General features: G+C 52.2%; 1 protein-coding gene across 1 annotated transcript in view; it reads right to left on the reverse strand.

Moving 5' to 3' along the window:
• Window positions 1-24,936, reverse strand: part of CFAP57 (cilia and flagella associated protein 57) — a 68,421-nt gene that overhangs the window by 10,151 nt on the left and 33,334 nt on the right. Inside the window, exons 12-20 of the mRNA XM_032417162.1 lie at window positions 22,665-22,820; window positions 21,410-21,503; window positions 20,622-20,812; window positions 17,253-17,426; window positions 15,977-16,135; window positions 13,437-13,580; window positions 8,474-8,590; window positions 7,028-7,162; window positions 6,801-6,944 (exon numbers count right to left, since the gene is read on the reverse strand). Coding sequence (XP_032273053.1) covers window positions 6,801-6,944; window positions 7,028-7,162; window positions 8,474-8,590; window positions 13,437-13,580; window positions 15,977-16,135; window positions 17,253-17,426; window positions 20,622-20,812; window positions 21,410-21,503; window positions 22,665-22,820 — 1,314 coding nt within the window. The remainder of the gene's footprint in view (window positions 1-6,800; window positions 6,945-7,027; window positions 7,163-8,473; window positions 8,591-13,436; window positions 13,581-15,976; window positions 16,136-17,252; window positions 17,427-20,621; window positions 20,813-21,409; window positions 21,504-22,664; window positions 22,821-24,936) is intronic.

A 24,936-nucleotide genomic window follows, 5' to 3' on the forward strand; every position in this document is an offset into this window, starting at 1 on the left:
TTCATTTTTCCCCATTCATTTGTTGAACCTACATTTATATGGTATCTGCTATGTCCCTGGGATACAGACAGAAATAAGAAATGGTTTCTGCCCTCAGCAGCATACTGTTTAGTGAGGAGCATAGAAAATAAATGAATAATGAACATTTGCTCTATCCATTGACAGTTCACTTCTCTTTTTGTGTTTGACAAATATCCATCCATCCATCCATCCATCCATCCACCCATTCCAATATTTACTTGAGTACTTACTATGGACCAGGCACTGTGCTGATCCTGGGGTATATAGAAAGTAAGACCTGGCCTCTGATCTTGAAGAGTTTTGGGTTTAGTGGGGGATCTGGGTGTAGCCAAGCATGGTGGCCACCTTGCCACCTCTCCTCTACAGGAAAATGTCTCCCTGATCAAGGAGATAAATGAGCTCAGTAGGGATGTGAAGTTCACCCGCTCCCAAGTCTACGACCTTGAAGCAGCTCTGAAACTGACCAAGAAACTCCGACCACAGGATGTTGCAGAGACAGGTAATGTCACCAGTGGCCAAGGGAGATGAGCATTGGGATCAAGGGAACAATGGAGGGGTGGGGCACAGAGGAAAGGTACTTAGCCCTGCCTGAATGACCAGGGTGGATTCCTAGGAACTGATCCCTGGGCTGAGGCTGCAAGGAGTTACCAAGGAGAGAGTAAAGGGGGTCACACACAACTGGAACAGCAAGTGAAAGACACAGAAATAGGACATGGCTGGTGTGTGGGGGACATGCAGCTGTTCTATATCCCCAGACACAAAGTAAGAGGCAGACACAGAGGAGCGAGGATGAGGAGCCTGCTGGGGGTCCCGTGGTGGGGGCTCTGCACCTGGAACCAAGCAGTTGCTTCTCTCTTCCCTTCCGACACCTCAAATCTCTGCTTTCCTTTTCACACTCAGCCTGAGGGCACTGAGGGTGGCTCCACGGAGGTGTCCCCATTCCCATGGGTCCAGAAAAGGACTGGTTATTCCGTACTTGGCTTGTCCACAGCACTGCTTCTCATGTGACAGCGCAAAGGATCCTGTTAAATGTGGCTTCTGACTCAGTCGGCCTGGGGCTGATCCTGAGATTCTACATTTTGAACTAGCTCCTAAGAGATGCTGCCACAAGCCTGAGGGCCAGACCATTGGTGGGTAGCAAAGCCCTTGAGGGTCAGGGTGCCAAAAAAGGCAAATGCAGGCCAAATCTACATAAAACAGACCTGTGCCAGGGACTACCACCACTTGGGACACTCTCCATAGTGGGAAGCATGGAGTCAGCCCAGAGAACAGGGTGATCCCAAGCACTATGTCCATGAGCCATGACAACCGCTTCTCTGCTAGGGGGATATGCCTGCAGAGCCCACGTGGGAGCAGTGCCCGAACTGGAGACACCCTAACATATTCTTTCCCTCTGGAGCCTCTTTATCTGAGCATATCAGATGTACCTTCAGATTTTCAGTATACCACTTAATTTCAGTATTCCTCATTAAAAAAAATTCTCTTGGATGAAATGCCCAATTATTGCTGATCCCTTGTTTTCAGGCTGGGCTTTGTGCTTTTTTTTTCCTATAAAGTCAGCAGATTTCTCCATCTGATCTTTTACTCTTTAAGTAGCCCAGGACTTAGTGATGAAACTCCCACATTTCCTTTCCAGATGCTCTCCAGCAAAACTCGCTGCCAGTTTCCTCCCCTGGAACCTCTCCACGCTGACTTTCTAACGTGACGTACTCAATTAAGTATGTTTGTATTTGGTTCTAAGACCTCGGACTCTGCCTTGCATGTAAGAGGCGCCCAATAAATATTTATGGAGTGGATAACAAATGAATAACTAATGCAGCAGATATCAAGCTGAAGAAGAGATTCTTACTAACAAGAAAATTACAAACCAGAGCGTAAAGGTCGGGCAGGGGAGACCAGACAGCAGGGAGATTTAGGAGGGCCGCAGGGAACTCAGGCAAACCTGCTCCAGCTCAGGGGCTCTCTCCACTCCCCCTCTTCATGGGCATCACTTAGCTTCCCTTCGCTTGCCTTGTTCAGTAAAGTAACAATAATCAGAATGAAGATTAGAGACGGCCGAAGGTACCATTTGACCAGTCCTCTCCAGCTATATCTTGAAGTACTCCTTGGTCATCTCCAGCCATTCTGTCACTAAGTCCTATCAATTTTGTGCCTTCACCAGATCTCGTGTTCACCCTTCCTGCTGTGATTCGTAGCCAGCTCTTATCACCTCTCCCCTCTACTACCGTAATGGCCCCAGGTAGAGCCCTTGCCCTAGTGTTTCCCCAGCCCTCCACCCTCGACAACTCTGCTACCATGATTGGGGCTTCTGGCTCCTGGTACTTTTTGGTGTGAATGCTTGTTTCTAACCCCACTGCCTGCTTCGGACACCTCCATGATGACTGCCACCTAAATGGGCCTCCAGGACGTGACTCAGTCCCTATTAGAGTGTGATTGAGACCCATGACTTAATGCGGCCTGGTTCCTGGTTCTGTTCATTCATTTGTTCATTCATTCATTCATTCACTCACTCATGCATAAAAATCACCTAAGAACCAGTTCCTGAAAGCCTACTGTGCACTGCTCATTGTGGTGGACACGGGAGGCCCAGCTTGGATCCAGTGCTTAGAGATGCCATGAGAGTCTGAAGAGGCATGCTCACCCAGTGTGAGAAAGGCTCCCTGGGGAGGTGGGGGGCAGGGAAGAGTGTTTCAGGCCTGGAACTAAGGGGGAGCAAACAGGATTTGAGGCACTAAATGCTTGATGATGATGACGACGACAAGAGTAATCATAATTTCAAGCACTGCTTGGATCCCTGCATCACATCAAACATTTTGCGTACAATAACTCATTTAATCCCCACGACAATCTTATGACATAAGAAGGTATTATTAGACTCATTTCCATATGAGCACACTGAGGCCAAGGCAGTGCATCGTGGCAGAGCTGGGACTTGAATCTAGTTGTGTCTGCCTCTAGGACTGTTGCCTCCCAGACTCTACTTTCCACCTCTCATTGATGTCACCCCATTCCAACACCTCACATAGTATGTGGACGGCCATGGAATCCCCCCAAAAGTACACGTTTGGCTCCTTAAACAGTGCTTTCTGGCATGGTCTGTGTTCTGAGGAGTCCAGAGGTCACACTGAGGTCAACTGTATAAGCTTTTGGGTAGCTGTGTGAGCTTACAATGTGGATGCGACAGGTTTGCTGAGTCTTTTGTTCCTGGTCCCTCCTCGGTCGGCACCACCTACAAAAGCCCCCCCCCCCCCCCCAGTCCTCCAGCAGCTCCTCTGCGGCAGGAAGAATGTGACCTGGGGTCCATCAAGTGTCAGGTCCTGGGATATGTATGACCGGCTGGGGGAACGCTAAAGTCCATTTCTATAGAAAACCTTCTAAACAAAGGGGCTACACTGAGCTGTCCAGGTCTGCCTTTGGTGGAGACGCGGGAACGGACCCTGACAGAGCCTTCAGCCCAGAAGGGAGAAGGAAGGGAATGCCTATAGCACCCCCTATTGGCCTTCCCTATGTTGACACCTTTAAGAATACTGCGGTGCCTGGCAGCGTGGAAAATGCAGGCAGCATGTTTATTCCGTGAACTTGGAAGCCTGCATTGGTGGTGTCTTTCTGGAACCCACCGCTGGTGGGATCATCACCTGCCTAACTGTACAGAACAGGCATCTCTCTGGTCCGCTTTCAACCTGCCTCTCACATCCGACCTGACGTTTCCTCATTTCTACCCTGAATTGTCTTTTGATGCCACAACCTAGCCCCTTCCAAGGCCTTCTCATCTCCCCTCAAGGGGCAGCCGTCTTTTCATGGGGTTTCCCACCACCTGCCTTCCCACCTTGCCAACCGAGAGGATCGTTTCAAAACAGAGAACACCCCTACCTGCTTCAACCTTGGGTGGCACCTGCTTCTAAGAGAAACGTTATGTTTCTTGGTGTGGCCAGGAAAGCTCTGGCAAGTGACTCTAAGCTACTTACTTTCCAGCCGGCTTTGTTCTCCTTGCCCCCGGAATTCTGCAATAAAGGAAGGTCTGTGGACTCCGGGGTCCCCAAACACCCCAGATGCCTCACTCTTCCCTGCCTGCCCGTTCTCAGGTGTTCTCTCTGCCCGGAAGTCTCTTCCTCTACTTGCTCCCTGCCCGCCTCTACTCCCCTTCAAGGCCCAGCTCGAGTGCCTCTTGCCCGCCTCTCCCACGGGCCCACGGCCCTGGATAGACTGTACTGAGCAGGGGTGGTCTGTATCTGGTTTAAGTTTCCTACCAGGAACTGTTGAGGGTAGGCGTACTATCACATTCATCTCGGAATCTTCCATGGCCTGGCACGGAGCTGGCTTGTAAGAAGCCCTCCAAATTGCGTCCTGAATAAAACGTGTGTCCTCATTGTTTGTATTCAAAGCGACTCTGACCTTCCTATCTGCAAGCATGCTGGAGAGCCAGTGCGGAGGCCCTGTGCTCCTGTCTGAACATATAAATGAGACCGTGACCTCATTTTCTGGGGTTCTGCCCTGGCCTTCCTTGCCTTTTTGGACTGAAGTGCCAGGGCCTTGGTGTCGGCAGAAGCAGCTTCTTAACTACGCAGAGCAAAGTGGGGGGGGGGGGGCGCTGGCCACCCGCTGGGAAGTCTGGGAGCCTTTGCGCCATCCCCCCTCCCACGTCCCCAGTCCACAGGCAGCCCTGGTCCTTGCTGGGATGGCCTTCCAGGCTCTCCCACTGACTTCTGCCTTGGTTCTCAAGTAGGTCTTTCGGTGGGAGGACCGGAAGGGAGAGGGCATTTGGGAGCACCTGTTCCATCCCAGCCAGTGCCTCGTGCTTTGTGTTAGTCATTTCATTCAATCCCCGCGGTAACTCGCTGAAGTGGGTACTTTCTTCCCCATCTTACGGATAGGGACGGAGGCCCTTGGAGAAGCGAAGGAGGTTCCCCCAGGTCTCCCAGTGAGAGTGGCTGGGGCAGCATAACCCGGGTTTAGACAGACTGTGCCCACTCTCGTTTCTGCTGCTCTGACACCTGGCCTGGCCCTTCTCCTTCAGCTGAAGATCAAAGAAGGAAACCATTTTTATAATTGAGAACAGTGGCTTTGGAAGTTTTTCTTTCTTTCTTCCTTTTTCTCTTGCTTCCTTTCTTTTCGTTCCCTCTCCCTCCCTCCTTTCCTTTCTTCCAAACAAAGTCTGACACCGAGCCTGCTACTATAAGCAAGGAGTCTCCCTGGGTAAAGGGTGGGACCCCAGAACCCTGCCTCCCGGCCCCCCTCTGGCTCCTTGCGGTTGTCTGGGGAAACACCTATAGATCCGCAGGGTTCCACAGCATACAGGTTTGCTGCTCAAGAAAAGCTGTTCAAGAAGGCACTTTCCGGGGCTCCCCCTGGTTGACGGCTCCCTCTCCCAGCCATCAGGGAGGGGCAGGGCTTGGCAGGAGCCCTGCTTGTGTCTCCTTGCTCCCTCCACCCTCTCACCCTGCCCAGCAGAAGTGGGCATGTGCCCTCTGGGGTCCCCGAGAGTAAAAGAAGACCTACGCCTGCCCTGAGGGGCCTCATGCGGACGCTTGTACCGGCGGACTAGCCTGTGGGCTTTCCTTTCCTTTTCCTTCTTCTCCAAGGACTGACAATTGCTTTACCCAAATCTGCTGGGCATGGAGAGAGGGACCCCGCCCCTGGAGGACACTTCAGGCCTGTGCTCTGGTGGCAGGGCTCAGATGAAGGCTCAGCAACGTCACCAGCTGCCAACTGCTTCCATAGTCGTCCTGGTCCCCCTGCCCAGCACACTGCATTCCAGAAGCCCGGTGGGCTCTCTGTGCCTGGGTGTCCTGAGACCCTTAGCTGTGGCTCTGTGTCCCCACTGCTGGTGCCTAAAGGGTCCCACCAATGGAATGCACGCCTCTCTCTGGGCTTCTGACTGCTTTTGTGGCCCAGGAGAAGGGCAGTGGTTTGAGGCAGGGGCTGGCTGTAGGATGGCACAAGACCCGCCCTGCCTGGGTCTGGCCTGAATCGCGGTGCACTCTGCTCGCCCAGGTAGGGACTGGCTGAGTCGGGAACTGGTTTGTTTCAATCCAACTGCAGCCCATCCTCATTCCAGTATTTTAATTATGGCATTAAAGAAATATAAACACAAAAAGGTATGTGCCTTATAAATGTGATTCCGATGTTCTCTTTTGATATTAAATCACATTAATTGCCTCAGACGATACTGATACTCAAACAGAAATCTGGCAGTAGAATCCTGACTGGCAGTCCTGATAATGTGCGCAAGTGGGGGCGGCCGTAATGGGGTCAGCGCTTTCCGCACAGCCCGATGAAGGATCCTAGGAGGTGGATGTGGACAGCTCATTAAATCAGAGTAAGGCCAACACTATTGTGGGTGTGGTTGGCTCTGGACCCGAGAGATAAGGGAAGGGACCTGAGGCACCAGAAAAGGCAGATGAGGCGGGTGGAGATGGGTGTGTTCAGAGGGAACTGGATACCAGGGATCCCATGATTCAAGTAGCAGACTGAAAAGCAGCAAAACAAAGTCAGGTGAAATAAGAGTGGGAAACCGCAGAAAAGAGGAGAGAGTGACTCAGGAGAGCTAGAATCACGTGGATGGAGGGCCAGAGGGAAAAAAGAAAGGGTGCCTGTGGAGTAGGGGTGGGGGTAGAAACGAATGGGCACTGGCGGGGCAGGGGTGGGCAAGGGCGCACCTAGAAAAACTTGGAGGGGCTCTGGGCCACGGGTCAAGCTCGGGGAAGGCAGAGGAGAGGAGTCAAAGAGAAAGCTGTGGAGAAAGCTAGTGGCCCCCCAGACATCTGAGGCCGTGCAGGTACCTGCATGATGCGGACATAATCCGTGCGGTGCAGCTCACTGTCCTTGACCACCTTCTTCTTGAGAGTGGCCAGGTTTCTCTCCAGGTGCTCCCGCTGACGGGCATACTCCTGCTGCAGGTCCGTGTTCAGCCCTGCGATCTCCACCTGATGGGGCAGAAAGGGCTTCTCAGTGAGGGAGGGGCACCTGGGAGAGCAGGTGAGTGCGGGGAAAGGGGAGCAGGGCTCACCATGTCTGCCCGCTGCACGTACTTCTCAAAGAGAGCTCGGACCTTCTCCTTCAGGAGCCGGGGTTCCTGGATGTACGCCACACAGTTGTGAAGGTCTGTCTTAAACCGTTTGACCAACGCCTCCAAGTCCCGCTCCTGCAACCACAGGCATATAGTTCTGGCACCCCAGGGGCTCTCCGGGGGGGAAGGCAGATGGCAGCAGGAGGATGAGAGACACTTCCTCTGGGGCTCATGGTTGGCTGCTGGGGCCCACGGTGGACACAGAGACCTAGCTGGGCACACAGCCAAGAGGCAGAGAGAGGTACTAACACCCATGTGCTTCTGCCCAAATAGCTTCATCTTTAAAAGGCCACCCAGAAGCTTCCTCCATTGGCTCTGGATTCCGTTCAGGACCACAGGCCTTAAAAGATGAAAGGAAGCACGAGTGGTCCCCCTGTTCCTTTCTGAGCCAAGATGGATAGTACCGCTTCTCTCTTGCAGGTCCCTGGGCCAGCATTTCCCTGTCCCCTCTCTGAGCTCACCCAGGGTTTATCCTTCCTGACAGGAGGGCTGCTGTGAGTGGGTAGTGAAAACATGGCCAAATTGGGCAGATTGGTTTCATCCGCACACTTGGGCCAGAGGCTCACTCTTCCATCCTGCTTTCTCTGATGCCCATCCTCCCGTACCCCTGACCTGGAGGGTCTCTCCTTTCTCTTTGCTCCCATAGCCCTTTGTTCATCTATCATAACCTTTCATCTTGCTTTAGGATTGCTGTGCACGCACCACAAATCACCTAGCCACCCATTCCGTCTGTGAAGGGCAGGATCTGCGTCAGTTCACGTTGGTGGCTCTGCAGCTTCTGTTCTGACCTAGTGCGGAGTCAGCGCTTAATGTGGGGGATGGGAAAAATCAATCCGATTCACCAAACATGGGGGGCCCTGTGCTAGGGGGTGGGGGTGCAACCAAGTCCTGGCCTGGGAACAGAAGACCTAGTTCCCAGTGCTGGTTCTGAGTATGCTACTTGGCTCTGGGTGCCTTAACCTTCTAATCTCTCTGGCCTTACTTAATTACCTAAAGAGACTGGAATAAACAATTTTGGAGGCTCTCTTTGCTTCAGTATGTTTTTGCTTTGTTTCTGATAGTCAAAACCTTTTGCCACTGCCTATAAATGACTTCTCTGAGCATATTCCTTCCCAGGCCAAACAAGCCAATGCTGCAAGCATTCTTATGAAACTGGCCTCCCATCCCCTAGAGCACTTTACCCAAAGTCCTCAGTCTCAGATGGAGGCAGTCACGTACATTTGCATGGGCATGAAACCAGGCAGGGCTGTGAGCAAGTGGAGAGCGAGTTAAAATGGGAATGTATCTTAGCAATGTGCTGGCGCTGTCTCTTGGAAGCCAGCTACCCGCGGCCGACAGGTGCCGGATCCTGAATCCAAGATCTGCCAGACTCTGAAATCCTCACACCTTCTGTCTCTCTCTGTGCATCTCCTGATCGGTGGCTCGTAGTTTCTGCCACAGTTCCGTGATGTTCAGCTCCAGCTGCATGTTCTGCTTATGGAAACGCTCCAGTTCTGCTTCCATCTATAGAGAACAAGGGGGGAAAAGTCAAGAATAAGAAAGTAAGGGAATAAAATTATACTTGGGAACTGCAGCCTTTCAGTGGGGATGTTTCCCCGGCTACCAGGGCATTTCTTTTCTAGCTCCCACCTATGTCCTCTGCAATGAAACCTTTCTTCTTCCTTTTTTTTGAGATTGAGAGAGAGAGAGAGCGGGCCCACACAGGAGAGTGGCGGGAAGGGGCAGAGGGAGAGAGAGACAGAGAGAGAGAGAGAGAGAGAGAGAATCTCAAGCAGGCCCCACGCCCGGTGCAGAGCCTGACGCAGGGCTGGATCTCAAGACCCTGAGATCAAGACCTGAATTGAAATTAAGAGTCGGACACCCCGACTCTTTCTTCTTAACTCCTTGCCATCCCCAAAGCCCCCACCCCTTGATGGATATATTAAGCCAGACCACATGTTTCTATAACCAGGCTCTGAATTTTTCTTAGTTTCCCTGTTCCTTCAGCCATGCTGATTACCTTCTTTTCTTGAATTCTTTGTTACTTGGTGACTCTCAATTACTGGAACCTGGAACCTGAAGCAGGGTTCTGCAGAGAAGCACCTTCCTTGCCTACTTTGTGCAATCCTGTGAGAGGATCTTGACTTTTTGGGGCCACAAGCCATCAGAGTCGATCCCACCCTAAGCAGAAAGTTGTAAGGGACCAGCAGGTAGGCATCCCCAGTCTAAGGACCCTCCACCTCAATCATTCTGTTGAAAAGGTCTTTAGAAGTACAACTGAAGGGCACCTGGGTGGCTCAGTTGGTTAAACGGCTGCCTTTGGCTCAGGTCATGATCCCAGGGTCCTGGGATAGAGCCCCATGTCGGGCTCCTTGCTCAGTGGGGAGCTTGCTTCTCCCCTGCCTGTCGCGCCCCCTGCTTGTGCTTGCTCTCTCCTTCTCTCTCTCTCTGTGTCAAATAAATAAATAAAATCTTTTAAAAAAAAAGCACAACTGAGGAGAATGTCTCGTCTTCAAAAGAAAAGGAAGAAACCACCAATGAGCTTCTGAAAGATTTTTTATTCCTTACTGCATTTGTATTAACCAGAGACATGTGAATGACAATTGGAGCTTCTGATTAGGATGAGACCAGGTGTATGTGAGCTCTCAGTTGATCTAATTTCTGCCAAAGCCAAAGGGGTGATGTTTGATCGATGCACCAAATCTGGTGCACACTAGTATTCCTGTTAATAGAGAGGTTCGCTATTTGGGGGAGATGGGCTAGTTCACTGGGTTTTTTCATGGCTGGTTGGAGTAGCTCCTCTAGTCTATCCCAGGTCCTTTGGTCAGATTTCAAAGCTCCTGACTTCTGGGGTACCAGGAAGGCTGAGTGAGCCACATCCACGTCCTGGACATGAAGGGGCAGCTCGTAGAACGTTATCATTACTGGAAGCGTTCTGTACAGACAAAAGAGCTCTTTGACCCAGCGCCTGGCGGGAAGACAGAGCTCAGTAGCTATTCGTCTGAATGAGTGCGTGCACGGCAAATGTCCAAGGCAAAGGGGAGCCTCTGTGAGGGAGGAGAGGGGTGCTTGAAGCAACCTGCCTTCTGGAAGAAGAGTGAAAAGATAAAGGCACAGTGTCCACCGGGTGGAGGACACAGCAGGTGTGGGGACGTGCGCCGCTAAAGAAAGAACGTGTCCACTGGGGAGGGCTGGCCAGGGCTTGCAGGCCTGCGGAAACAGAACTGATGAAGAGGGGGTTTCTGTCTTCAAGAGCCGCAGGTCTAGAGGGCTAGGAGGGAAGGTCCAGGGAGAAAGTGCCCTCTGCATGCACGGAGGAAGCTAGGGGTGGCACCCAGAACAGGGAGGCTCAGTCAGGTTTTGCGAGACAAATAAGTATATGGGAGGCCAGAGTGGAGAAAGAGAACTCCAGGCAGAGAGAGAGCGCCAGAGGCGTGGGCCGCCTGGTGCAGCTCTACAGGCTACAGGTGGTCTGGGGGGGCTGCAGGTGAGGGAGGAAGGGGGATGGGGGCCGGAGAGGTTGGCTGAGCTGGGTCAGGTGGCCTGACGCCGAGGTCCTACTGAAGGGAGCAAGACTGGAGCCAGGCAGACCGGTCAGGAGGCGACACGAGGGTGCGAGACCAAGGGAACGGTGGCTGGAAGAGAGCAAGGGGCTTCTCCAAGGTCATGGCTGAGTGCCTACAGCTGGCTGTGCGTCTTCCTCTGTAGTCTTGAAGCCAGCAACGACCGATTAGGTGAGAAAGGAAGTAATACAGGCAAAGCATGAAAACATGCCGAGAACAAAAATGACCTATTTCATAGAAAAATTGTGAAATATGCTGAATTTGAATAACTGGCTGGACAGCTAGGATACAAGCCAGTATGTGGGAACAAGCATCCTTTTCCTGGTGAGGAAATCCCATCTACTTTTCCATGTGTTACTCCTCACACTCAGTGACTCTCAATGGGGGGAGGAGGCAGGAAAGAGGCATTTTACCCCCTAGGGGCCATCTGGCAACGTCTGGAGATATTTTTGGTTGTCACATCTGGGGGAAAGGGAGGGTGGCCCCTGGCATCTAGTGGGTAGACACCAGGGATGTTGCTAAATATCCTACAATGCATGGGGCAACTCCCCATAACAAAGGATTATCCGCCCTAAAACATGAAAATGCTGAGGTTTAGGAACCCTGCACTAGATGAGTAAACAAGAGTGTGAAGTACAACGACAAGGTTCTGGACACTCTCTCCCTAGGAAGGGGTCCTGTCTCTTCTGGAAAAGTCTATGTTCAGGGAGGGACCTAAATCAAGGAAGTATTAGATTTTCATTCACAGAGGTCTCAGCTCCAGCAACAAGCCAGAGTTTCTTACAGCTTCCTTCTTGTAGGAAAAAGAACTTCACAGGAGACCTGCAGTGGGTGGGCCAAATGGGTCTCTGACCCGCAGAGGGAAGCCCCAAAGTCAGAGGCGCCTGGGGAAGGAATCGGGCCCAGATATCAGCCCTGGTGGCCACTGGCACCAGGGGTCGGGGTAGGAGGGGCCCTGTTGGACTCACCCTCAGGGTGCAGAGACAGGTCCTGCTGAGAATCAATGCCACGGGTGGCCCAGTTCCTGACGGGAAAGTGAATAATCCTTCAGGTGTGCTGGGGTGGAAAGGAACTGACCTGGCTGTAAATCTCCCCGACGAATGAGGAGAGGAAATAGGACAGTGATTTTGGGGGGCTGCAGTACATTCACTTTCCAGGCAAGTGGGGCCTCCGCTCTTTTTTGGACTGCCATTTCTGGACCCTGATGTCACTCAAGAATGGCAGGAGGCCCGGATGAGGTGGCTCTGTGGTCAACTGGGAACCTCCTACCTCTTCCCAGAGGCCAGGGAGTAAGTCACTGCCACGAGAACATACCCTGTCTGGACACTCTGGCCCTGGACGGGTCCCACCACCTGACTTCTTTCCTGAGTCTCCTACAGAAAAGGCTTTGCTTTTCTCCACCATAGCTCCTGGGGATCCAGTTCCACTGAGACCATGGGTGCTCCCTGACACACTTGTATCCTTGCCTAGCACCATCAGCGAAAATGGATGGGGAGCAGAACTGTTGGAGGGCCTTTGGGCTGGCGCTGGGGAGGGAGCCTGGAGACGAGGCTGGAGAGGGGTAGTACCTGGATCATGCAGGGCCCCAGTAGGGAGTGTGGATTTTATTCTCGGTGGGAGAGGACACCAGTAGGGGTTTGCTGTGGCCTCTATTTGGAGACCAGACTGGAGGCGGGAGTCAAGTCCAGATGAGAGATGACTGAGGCTTGGATGCAGGTGAGGCAGCAGAGAGGAAGGAGGCCTGGATTGGAGCTGTCTCTGGGAAGCCCATCAGATAGGCACTGGCAATCATTTGGATACAGCAGTTAGGGGCAGAGAAGAATCAAGAAGACTCTACCCTTATACCTTAAGCACCTGGGTGGATTGTGGTACCGTTTACTGAGAAACAGGAAACAGGAGGAAGGGGAAGTCAGGAATTCAGGTTTTTTTTTTTTTTTTTAAAGATTTATTTATTTGAGAGAGAGAGAGAGAAAGCACGGACACAAGAGTGGGGGAGAGGGAGGCGGAGGAGAAGAGAATGAGAGCGAGAGAGAGGGAGAGAATCCTTGAGCGGACTCCCTGCTGAGCACAGAGCCTGACCTTGAGATCATGACCTCAGCCAAAATCAGAAATCAAGAGTCGGCTACTTAACCAACTGGGCCACCCAGGTGCCCCAGGAATTTGATTTTAGATCAACCATGGACCCCACTGTCAGCTGCAATCTGCTTAAGGAGATGCAACGTGCATGGGGCAGAGGGGCTGAAAGGGGACACTTGTACCTCACAGGACTCTTAGGAGCCCTTGTCCTGTTGATCTTGCTTTTAATCTCTCCTCTCTACCTTCATCCTGTCTGCTTCCCAGAACACACACTTAAAGCTGCCACTCTCCTCTCAAGAGCCTTCATGACTTCCCGTTCCTCCTCAGATGGATTCCAAACACTGCAGCTTCGCATATGCCCCCACCATTTCCAGACTGAGAAAAAAATGTTGGAGGGGTATGCTTTCTCTTGCAACGGGCTGGTGGCTGAGTACACACCGCCCCCTGGTGGCCGAAGGCCCCCCAGAGCACGCACACTGAGGCGCGGGCAGGGCCCAGGCCCACCCCAACCCCCTGCCGCAAGCCAAACCTTAAAGCGTTTCACTTCTCACCACTGAACTCCCCGCTGGGCCTTTCCTGTGGCTTCCCTGCAGAGTGGAGGCCCACACCCCTTGGGAGCAGGCAGGGCTTGTGAGGAGAGCTTTCTCTCCTTGCCCCACCCCAGGCCAGGCAGGAATACTCGGGGAGGAGACAGCGGTCCAAGAGGCCCGAGTGTCGCAGATGGCTCTCACCTCCTGAATCTGTTCCTTCATCACCTTGATCTCATTCTCTCGTGGTTCTATTTGCTTCTTCAGCTCCTTTATTTTGTAGTCAAGTACAAACTTGAATTTCTCTAGTTCTTGGTTTTTCTTTTTCAGATCATAGATGCGCTTCTCCTGTGGGTGAGATGAGAGAGAAGTGAGAGAGAGAGCAGGAAGCCATGGTATATGGCATCCCCTTTAGGCAAAGGACATCAATTCTGTGCCCTGGCCGAGGAGGCCACAGACTGCTCTCCTGGCCGGGGATATGAAGGCTGGTTCCCCCATGAGGCTGCAGCCCTGCCTCTGTGGTTTCTGTGCTAGGACTGCATTCATTCATTCATTCATTCACTCATTCAAGTACAGCTTGTAGATGACTGTATTTTCCAAAGCTTGCCTCCACAGCATCTCTCGTCCTAGAGGCTCTTCTATCTACAATGGGACCGTATGCTTCTCTGTCAGGAGCTAAGATCTAATTCGGTTCTCTTGCATCTGGCTTGATCTATGGTTTGCTTGTAACCCGAAGAACGCGCTCAAGGATGCTGTGTGGCTTCCCAGGCTAGCTCAGAAAAGGCCAAGCAGCTTCCGCCTGGTTCTCTTGGGACTTTTGCTCTGAGGGAAGCCATCTGCCCTGGAAAAAGTCCCGCTACACTGAGACCATCAGGCTGAGGAGCACGCTGGTACTCTGGTGGCCAGTCCTAGCTGTACCCAGCCTCCCAGTCCCCTCCTGGCCAAGGGGCTGGACAGGTGCATCAAGAAGCCACGCTGGATACTGATTTTCCAGCCCCCAGCTATTTGAGTCACCCCTGGTTGAGGCTCAGCAAGGTCCCTGCCACTGGGGACAAAGACAAGCCATCTTGTTGTAGCCTGTCCGAATGCCAAACCCACAGAATCTGAGAGCATAATAAAACAGTTGTTGTTTTGTACCACTAGGTGTTAGGATGATTTGTTACACAGCGATAGTAATTGGAATGCAGATCTATCCATCCATCAAATGTTTACTGAATGAAGACCTTTGGCTGAGATGCCAAATAGAACTATGACACAGTCCCTGCCCTTACGGAGAAAGCACCAGCTGGAAAAGCAGACGTGTCAACAAGTGTAGCCCTACCCTGTGAGAGGTGTTGTGGAAGAGGACAGCGCAGAAGGCACGGTATATACCGAGGGCGCCAAGAATAACCAGCGGGTGTGTAAAGCAGTGGTTCACGGGGAAGTGAGAAATGGGGCTGGAGAGGAGGAGGGGAGGAGGCTACGGTCCTGCCTGTTGGGTTCAAGGGGGTTCAGAAGGTGTCCAGGAGGCTAAAATTGGCAAACTATGGCCTTGGGTCAAATCTGACCTGTTTCCAATAAAGTTTTATTGGAACATGGCCAAGCCCACTCATTTATGCGGGGTCCATGGCTGATTTTATAACATAGTGGCAGAACTGAGTAGTGTGACAGAGGCCACCCTGTGTGCAAAGACGAAATATTTACCACCTAGCTCTTTACAGAAAAACCTTTGCTGCCCCTGCCACAGGCAATGGGGAGCTATGGCAGAATTTTAAGTGGAAGAGTGACACGGTTACAGAGTACGGTGGTGGGGAGCAGGGGTAGGAAGTGGGAAGGAAGGCCATTGGCTGGATAGGAGACTGTTGCAATTTTAGGTCAGGAGGCCTTACCCTCTTTACCCCCCTTTGAGCATCTGAAGAGAGCTTTGGACCTTCCCTACACCAACACCCAGATGCATACACAAACACTCACATGCAGAAATTTCACGCAGGCACAATCCCATTCCCCTTAGCAGACCCCGTGAAGGACCCCACTTCACAGGTAAGAAAACGAGGCTCAGAGAAGTTGCACAAGGTCCTGTGGCCAGTAAATGGCAAACCTGTGCTGGAACCCAATTAACCAGTGTGGAAGCCCATGATCTCAACCACTGGAGAATTCTGCCTGCCTGAGGCGGGAATGGTGAGGGGATGGGCAGGAGGGCACACAGCCTGGATTTGCTTAGGAGGATCCAAAATTTTGGTAAGCCTCACAAAATGTGATGTGTCTGTCTTCTAAGTGCTTTGTAAGAAACGCATCCTGAAAAGGGATACCGGCTTTCTGGGGCACCCAGCAGTTGTAGGCCAACCACAGGGAGGGGCAAGGAGGTGGGTGGGCTGCCCCCCGTCCATGGGCACAGTCACCCGAGGATGCCTGGAGCAGTGGGGAGCACGGGCCCTGCAGTCGGCTGACTTAGGTTCTTAGCCCAAGTCCGCTGCCTATAGACTATATGATCTTGGGCAAGATACCAAACCACCTGGAACTCAGTTTCCTGAGCTCTACAGCTGGGGTCCTTGTGGCCCCTGGGGTCGCTGGGAAAACGGAGTGTGGTGTGTTTGCGGCAATCAGCCCAGTACCAAGCGCACAGCAGGTACTTCGCAGACCACTCATCCCCCATCAGGTTCCATGAATGTGTTCCAAGCAGCCAGGGGCCCTGTCTTCTGAGCTTTGTCCTCATCCCCTGGGTCCATCTAGGTGGTGGTTGGGGGAGGACAGAGATGAGCCTTCACCTTATCTTGAATCGTCTCGTCTCTTTCCTGGATTTCCCGCTTGAGGCCCAGGATGTCCTTCTCCAGGGACTTAATGACCCCTTGCAGCTTCACCTGCTCCCCCTTCAGGCTCTCAATGTCATTGGTTCGCTCTTCGATCTCCTTCTGCAGGCTGCTGAACTGTGGATACAAGTGCAGCGACAGAGACAACAGTCTTTGCACCCCCCCCTCCCCCCCCGCCTCCCAAACATCTGTACGCTTACAGACTTCCCATCACCAACCTGGGACCCGGACTCTCCACCCTCGTGAGCTGAAAACACACCTAGCACTCAACATTTCTGGGCTTTGAGGAGTGAATTCTTGATTTGGGACAGGTCTGGGGATTTCCTAGGCCACATGAATGATGTAGCATCCTGCCTGGGAAGATCCAGTCCCATTCCCCTCTGTGAGGATGGACTGTCCGGGGCAAGAAGCTTGGAGACCAACTCCCCTGGACCCAGAGTTTTCCATGACCACACCAACCTTGAAAGGTGGGGATCCGTGCCCCTTCAAGGTCATAGATGTTGTAACGGATGAGCCACCTTGGCCATGTCTAAGAAGGGAAGACGACATTGTCCCTGATTGATAAGCAGTGTGATTTCTAACGGTAAGGAACGTGAGTTTGCTTTGAAGTTGGCTTCTCTAAGGCTAAACGTTTTGGGGAAACTGGCAGTTCTACAAGGATCTGTGAGCTCTTCGCCCTGCTTTGTAAACTAAGCATCCTCTGCCTTAGTCCTTCTCCCACCCAGAAGTCCCTGCACCGAAAGCCTAAGGACACCTCTAGGACTTGACCTAACTTCCAGAAGTCCTCATCTCCATTTCTACCAGAGGTTTTTTTTTTTTTTTTTAAGATTTTATTTATTTGACAGAGAGAGACACAGTGAGAGAGGGAACACAAGCAGGGGGAGTGGGAGAGGGAGAAGTAGGCTTCCCACGGAGCAGGGAGCCCGATGCGGGACTCGATCCCAGGACCCTGGGGTCATGACCTGAGCCAAAGGCAGACACTTAACGACTGAGCCACCCAGGTGCCCCTCTACCAGAGGTTTAACTCTGAAAACTGACTAAATCCTACTTGCCCATAAATGAAAGCCGGGGGCGTCCATCAGTGTCAGGGTGAATGTTGTTAACGCTGTGAAAAGGACAGAGAAGGGAGAGCCCCGAGGAGGGGTGGGAAGGGTGTGCCTGCCTGGCAGGGCGGAGGTATTCTGGGCAATGCAGCCCTTGCCTGAGCCCAGGCCTGTCCAGAACGGCGCCATACCTTCTTCCTCATGATACCCGTTTCTCCTTTGAGCCGCAGGTTTGATTCCTTCTCATCCCGAAGCTTTTTCTCGTACTTGGTTTTGATATCTTGGATTTCTCGGTCTTCATCCTCTTCAATCTGTTTCTTGGTCTCTTCAAACTCCCGCAGCTGCTGCCTGACATCTTCCTGTGCCTGGCTCAGAGAAGGGAGAAGGGACACACGACACTTTCGCGCTGCCCGGGCCCAGGAGGAGAGGTGCACATGGGGCCTATCGTGCGGAATGGGAGGGCAAGTGTTATTACAGACACGGGAACCAAGGCCACGGGCCCCCAGACCTTCCACTGTCCTCCTGTCTGTCCTCTGTCTTCCCTTCTCTCCCTGCCGGAGGAGGCCGCAGGCTCCATCACTTCAACCACCACCTTCCTGACATCCTCATACCTGCCCCACCGCGGGTCTCCTTCACCCCGACACCCACGCTTCCTCTATCTTTCTCTCACTGAACTTGGGACAGTTGTAACTTTATATTTGCGGAACTACTTGATTGCCTTTCCCATTAGATAGGAGGTCCTTGAGGGCAGACACCCGGTCTCTCACGCCCACCACTGCGTTCCCAGACTACAACCTGCCCGGCCGTTCGTTACCTGAACGAGGGCATCTTGAACTCTGCCCTCCTGCTCCTTAATCCAGTCCCCTGCACGTCCCCCAGCACTTTATGTTACTGATGCCTGTTGGACAGGACCCTCCACTGGCACGGAAGCTCCTCAATGGCGGCGTCACATCCCTCTGCTCACCTCTGGGGACCCCCTGCCCGGCAGCTGGTACGTAGACAGTGAAAGCCTGGAGCCCAGATGCTGGGAAAACTAACTCCGCCTGCCTGGCGGTGTCTGAGAGGTGACTCGGGCGTTCCTCCTCTTTGCCCCCAAGTGGTGCGAGTTATAGATTAAGTCAGAGTCCACTGTTTTCCCCTCACACCGACCCTGGCATGCTTGCGAGCTGTACCATCCCTGGAGTGAGCGCTTCGGGGGCTCAGAGAGACAAGATGGTTTTAAAACTGGGCTCCCAAGGAAGGCTGCTCTCGTTCCCCATCACGTGTCCCCAGACCCTTGCTAGACAGAAGCCTGGGGCCGTGTGCTCCGTCTGCATCCCAGAGTCACCCATCAGCCACCGCTCTGGCTCTGGTAGATGCGGCTAAAAAGGAAAGTAGGCCAGCCAAGTGGGCGAGGAGGCCTGCCAGGTGGGAGCTCCCTAGGGAAGTTCTGAGTTGAAATCTTTGACTCAAAAGAAGAAACGGGTTGTAATCACTGTGGGGGTCCTGGGAGGAAGGCCAGCCTCTCTCCCCTCAGGGCAGATTCATCCCCCTGCCCAAACCCCAAGCCCCCAAAGGCAAAGCTCAGATCAGTTTACTGGAAGTGGACAAACATTTCTGGAACATCTAGGACGTACCCCCATCCCTTGCAGGGTTTGAAAATCGCTGATGGGTGAGACGCAGTCCCTGCCCTTGAGAAGCTCCCAGGCGGGGGGGTGGGGAGAAGTAAAGGCAGGATGCCACTGTACAGGCCATGGAAGAGCAAGGAGTCTCGGGGCCCTGAGGACACAGAGGAAGGCTGCTTAGCCCCGTGGGAGGGGAGACAGGCAGTGAAGAATCCCTCCAGGGGTTGGCTCTCGTCCTGAGTCTGTAAGGGGGAGGACCAGCGGCCAGGAATCATCCAGAGCAGAGGCTCAGAGGTTGTGTGGGGAACTTGGCTACTCCACATGGGTGGATGGGAGGGAGCTGGATGGCAGCAGCGGGGACCAGGGCTGGGAGGTGGGCAGGGACCTGAGACCAGGGCTGGGAGGCCGGCAGGGCCAGGCAGGGCTGGGGCAGGGAACATTCCCAGTGTGGCTGTCAGAGCTCAGCCTGCAGAGGCTCAAGCTGTGAGGAGCCCTCCACCCTCCACCTCCTACCTCCTTTATCCCCCACTGCCTACTCCCTTCCCAGCTCACTGAAGACTTCTGGGCGCCGACTCAGTCCTCCTGCCGTTAACTGGGGGAGGGGACAGAGGGTCCTGTAATGTCCCAGGGTGCTTTGAGCCCTGTCTCACCGTGGCCTCAGCCACCCACGCTCAGGTCCAGTCCTGGAATGGGGCCACATCTGAAGCCTGAAAATGCAGGCCCTGCCCTCAGCACCGGTGATCTCCCTGTTGGACCCCAGGTATCCGGCACAGCTCTCCAGCTCGCCACGTCCCCTGGCCCTGTCCCGATTCCCCCACTGTCTTCCAGGCTCTCAGTTCTCTACCCCTCTCTGGCCCGGACCTGCTGGCTGCTCAGCAGACGACCTGTGTCCGTCTGTGGCACCGCTCAGTAAAGCCCCAGCCAGGCGGCAGGGCTGCTCCACATCTTCCTCACTCGCCTTCCCGCTTGCTGAGCCCTGCTGTGGAAAAGCACGCGGCCCGGCGGACGAAGGCTGCCAGAATTCAGGTATACAACTGGGGCTGCACGTTCAGCTACGCACCTGCTGGTCCTTTCCTCCGTCGCCCCCTGCCTCCTTCCCTCCAAAACCCCTTCCACAGCTCCCTGGCTCTCCTGCCCCTCACTTAGTGTGCCATCTGCTGCAATTTCATGTGGAAAAGGCGGCCATCTGGCTCTTCTCAGTTTTCTCTTCATCTTGGGAAACTAGATATTTTGGCAACCCAAACTGCCTGAACGTTCTCTGACTTGGCTCTGCCCGCGTGCCCTTCCCTCCTGCATTTCCCCGTCTCCTGTTCATTCCAGCTTCAGTCCTTCCTGGGCCTCCTTCGCTCCTGCAAGCCGGCCCTGCCCTCTCCGGGCGGTCTGCGTCCCCCAGCTATCCTGTGTGCCCCTCTCCAAGGATCCATCTGTGTGACCACCTCCCTCACACAACTGAAAACCGGGCCCCCAGTCATTATTTCTCTTGGTCACCCAACACTCAAGCTGGTAAACCATTAAGATACCATCTGGGTTTGTTAAATCCGTGAAGGAATGATTTCATCTCATAAGACATAAGAAGTGGCTAAAGGGTTTCAGGCAACCACCTGCCCCATCGTTCATGGCCCTGGTTCCTCTCTAGGTCCTACCGACTTCTCCTAAAAAGGTCTCTCCAGTCCTTAAGGCTTGAAGGTACAATTAGGATAGAACAGCAGATATGAACATAGCCTGTCCACAGAATTTCAGTCCCTAAAGCTGAGCACCTCCCAGCTCACTGGGTTCCCTGGTCTAGAGGGAAAGAAATGGTAATGAGCAGATGCCAAGGCCAGATGCACGCATCTGAAGGGAGGCGACGGAAGGCAAAAGTGAGGCTGGCTTTCCCACAGCTCTCTGGGCTGGTCACAGGCCAGGCCTGCAGGATGCACCGTGAAAGGGAGGTGCAGGTCAGCTTCTGGTGAGTACCTCTTCCAGAAGGGTGGTTTTTTCCTGCAGTTTGGCCTCGTAAAACTCAGTCAGCTCCTCCAGGGCCTGGCTCTTGGTCTCATCGTTATCCCGAAGCTGTTTTTCATACTCTTCCTGCATCCTCTGGGATTTGAGCTGTAATTCCTGGTACTTCTCATATTCTAGAAGCAACTTTTGGTTGTTGCAACATTCTGGAGAGAAGCAAGGATGGTTATTTCACGTGGGACAGGAGCCTTTGAGCTCTCCCACTCACAGCCAGCAGCAGCTAGGGCAGGTGCCTTCAAAGCCACGAGGCAAATGCCTGCCCAGCTTCCTCACCTGCCCACACCCCACCAGCTCATCAGGCAGCCAAACGCCCCCACAGTGTCGGCTAGGCAGAAGGTTTCCAGGAAAGGGCAGAGGGATGTTTGGGGGTTCAGGGCCAAGAAGAATGTCTTGAATATGCAACATAGTTATCAGCAGCCCTGTTTTACAGAAGAGTAAACTGAGGCTCAGTGAGGTTAGGTGACTCCCCAGAGCACCTAATATGGTTGGTGAGTTTGGGACCCATGATAGCTTATCAGGCTCCAGACCCCCACTCTTCTCTATCTCCTGTTGGCATGCAGTAAGGGTTTAGTACATGTTTAACGAATGAGCAAATACACAGGAGTAAAAACCACAGTGAGATCCAGGGCATAAATGCAGCGTGTGGACAGATAAAGCCAGATTACCTGGGACTTCTGTGGGATCTGGGGGACTCTCAGACTTTTGCCCCCACCCAACCCCATGGCCTCTACCTGGGTACTCACCCAGGTCCTGCAGTTCATGGCTCTGTTTCTCTAGCAGGTCCTCAATGCGTTCCCGATGGGACACATCCTGCTTTTCTTTTTCTGTTCTTAAAACCTAAAACACAGAATGGACTGTTCTCATTCCCACACATCTGCTGAAAGCTGCCTTAGGGCAAGAACACATTTTATAAGTGACATCCTCCTTCACTCACAAATATTTCTCAAGCCCTTATTTTGCACCAAGCGTTGTTCCATGAGCAACAAGCAAGCTATCACTTTTTATTTACATTATATTCTGCTCTGAAAGTTCTAGACTTTCTCTATTTATATCCTTTCTACTAAATGGGTCTTGTCAATGATGAGTTCGGTTTTGGACATGTAGCAGATGGATTTTGGGGTGGAAGAAAGTAAAGATTCATTTGAATTCTCTGTTGTCTGCATGTTGCTGTCAACTAAATTCTTGGATGTGCTAATGTGTCAGCTTCTAAGGAGTGTTTTCTTTAATCGAGCAGGAAAGCTCCTTGCAGGCAGAGGGGCCGCCCCCAGGAATAACTTTGTATTTAGCTTATGGAGGGCCCCACAGCAATGTTTGTTGACTAAAGGTAATAAAACTAACAGCCAGGGACTTTTTTTTTTTTTTGGTCAAACTCTCTGACCTGTGGAGGTAACATAAGAAACAAATACCCTCTGAGCCAAAAATTGGGGGTTTTGGATGAAGGGCAAGACAGATATGTGGAGAATAAGGAACTATTCTGGGTGAGTTCTGGATCAAATCTAACTACAAGAGGACCATTTAGACTAATTTTATTTAATCTGCCGACGATCCTGAAATTCTGGTAGCTCTTTTTCTATCCTTTGTTTTTCCTGTGACCTTTTCATTCTGTTTTTAGGTAAGTTTCTCTTGATCATAAAGATAATATAGTCTCATTGTAGAGAATTTGCAAAATACAGAAAAGTATAAAGAACAAAATTGCAATGATCCAGAATCCCAACTTCCAGAGGTAATCACAGTGCTAGCTATTTTCTTACGAACTGATCTATGTGTATTTATTTTACTTGATTAATGCCGTTCACTATAGAGAGTTTTATATTCTGCTTTGTTCCACCTGGCACTTTGCTGTAAGCATTTCTGATGTTATCAACTATGCTGAAAAATCACACATTATCATATGGTTCGTTGTTTGAGCGTAGCTTGGATAGTGTACGCCAGTTCCATCTTGAGTAAATTGAAAACGTCTTGTTATTTGTGGGTGTTGACTGAGTCTCTCAAACAGACCTGGTTTTTCGTTTTCAAGGACTCCATTTCCTGGAGGAACTTATCCGTTAGCTCCTTAATCTTCTCAGAGTAGTTCATGTCCTTCAGTCGAAGCTGATACTCATTTTCCATTTTTAATTCTTCCACACGAGTCTTTAGCTCCAACATAATCTGAGCCTTTGGGAGAAGGACACCAGAATCAAGAACATTCACAGTGTGGGTGAATTAGAATATTTAAACTGGTGGCCTTGAGCTCTCTGAGCTCTGTGGCCCCGCCCAGCCTCAAACTCACGTGTCTCCACTAGAACTTGTCATCTCTTCCCCACAAGACACCCCGACTAAAAACCAGGAGACATATGAGCTTCTTCCTCTGCCCTCATGACGTCCATTCAGTAAGCCCCGCTGTGCGCCAGGCATGACGCTAGTTCTCTCATCTTCAAATATGCGTAAATGCCACCTGCTCAGTGAAGTCTACTCGGGCCAAACTAGTTAATCCTGTGACCCTTCCCTTCCCATTCCCAGCACTCATGACCCTGCTCACTCTGCTCTACTTTTTACTATTTTCTTAGATCTAGGCACTTTCCAATACAATTTATGTATGATTTTGTTTATTGCCTTTTGTCTTCTTCCCCCATTAGAATTCAAGCTCGAGGAAGGCTGAGATCTTTGTTGGCTTTGCAAACTGATATACCGAAGCGTGCCTGACACACAGTAGGTACCTGAAGAACGCGTGTTGAACCATGACGCCTGCCCCATGGAACTTACTACAGAGGAGTCAAATGACATCATTACAAGTTGCGAGAGATGCCCAGAGCCAGGTGGTTCCACAAGACTGTCAGTGTGTCCCGCTCAACATCTGTCATGCCTCTTCTGGCCTCACTATCATTACTTTAATTTGGGTCCTAACTCTTCCTGCCTTGTTGGCTCCTGTCTAGTGACTTCTTCTTGCAATCTGTTGTATTCACTGATGCCAAAGTTTTTTAAAAATACCGTGAGACACACACCTTCATTTCCTGAAAAAGGTAATGCTGATGACAGAGAGGGGGAGAACACAGGTGTTTTCGTCTCGCTCATCCAGGATCACCCCCCACCCCATGCTGCGTATCCCTATCTCATCTCTTTTGGCCCACCCCCCCCCCCCCCCCCCCACTGACAATGTGTTATGCACATTTCCCCATTCCCGGCCAGTGGACAAGTGTGAGCCTGGCACAGAGGGGAGACTGAGATTGAGATGAGGGACGAACACAAGTTGCAAGGGCAAAGGTGGGGATGAGAGAGGGGATGTTTGGTCAGGGCATTGTGTGTGATGTTGTATGGGTGGGAGGCAGAGGGACAGGAAGCCTAGACCGGGTCAGGCCATCAAGGTCCTTGCCAGCCATGATAAGAAATTAGGATTTTCTCCTACGGGGCCTCTGAAGGTCCTGTCCAACCTGATTAAGCTGATTTGGTCTCAGAAAGGCCTCTCTGGTGGCAGTGTGCAGCTCAGGCTAGATTCAAGCACTAAGGCAGAGGGATTAGGTGTGTGTGTGTGGGGGGGGTACTGCACAGTCCGGGTGGGGGTTGGGGGAGGAGAGTGGAATGGAGAGATTCAAGAGCAAGATTTTAGGGAACGTGGTGCCTGACTGGGTGTGGGGTAAAGGGGACAGGGCCGTGGATGAAGACCATCTCCTCGGAAGAGCGCTCCCTGCAGGTTGCACTTGGCCTATCTTGCTTCACTGCTTTATCCTGGGTGCCTAGCGCAGAACCAGCAACATAGCACTAAATGAATGTTTATCAGATGAGGAGGTCACCCTGGGGTCTGCCTTGGACTGGTGGAATACATTTATTGATGGGAGTGCTGGTTTCAGGCACATGCTCATCATCCTTCCTCCCTCCCTCAGTCTGTTCTCCACCTGGCTGCAGAGGTGGCTTTCTATGATGCAAATCTCATCAAGTCATTCCCTGACTTAGATCTCTCAGCAGGTCCTTAGGAACAATGTCCGAAGTCTAAAACGTGGTGTAAAAGGCCCTCACAATCCCTCTCCAGCTCCAGCTCCACATACCCTCTCTTCTCCGGCCCCACCTAGCCAGGAGCGTCTTCCCCAGAGCACCTCTCTCATCCTTCTGCACACTCATTCCTTGGTGTGGAAGACCTTTTTCCATCTGTTCCTGAAGGCTCCATCCAAGGCTCACTTCCTCTGGCACCACCTGGCCTGGGTCAGTGTCCCTTCCCCTGTGACCCCAGAGCATCGTTCCTTCATAACACCTGTAACACACTTAATTTCCCTTTTTAATTTTACCTATGCCTCCTCCC

The sequence above is a fragment of the Phoca vitulina genome, unplaced genomic scaffold (assembly GCF_004348235.1).
Source record: "Phoca vitulina isolate PV1807 unplaced genomic scaffold, GSC_HSeal_1.0 scaffold2, whole genome shotgun sequence".
Lineage (NCBI taxonomy): Eukaryota > Metazoa > Chordata > Mammalia > Carnivora > Phocidae > Phoca > Phoca vitulina.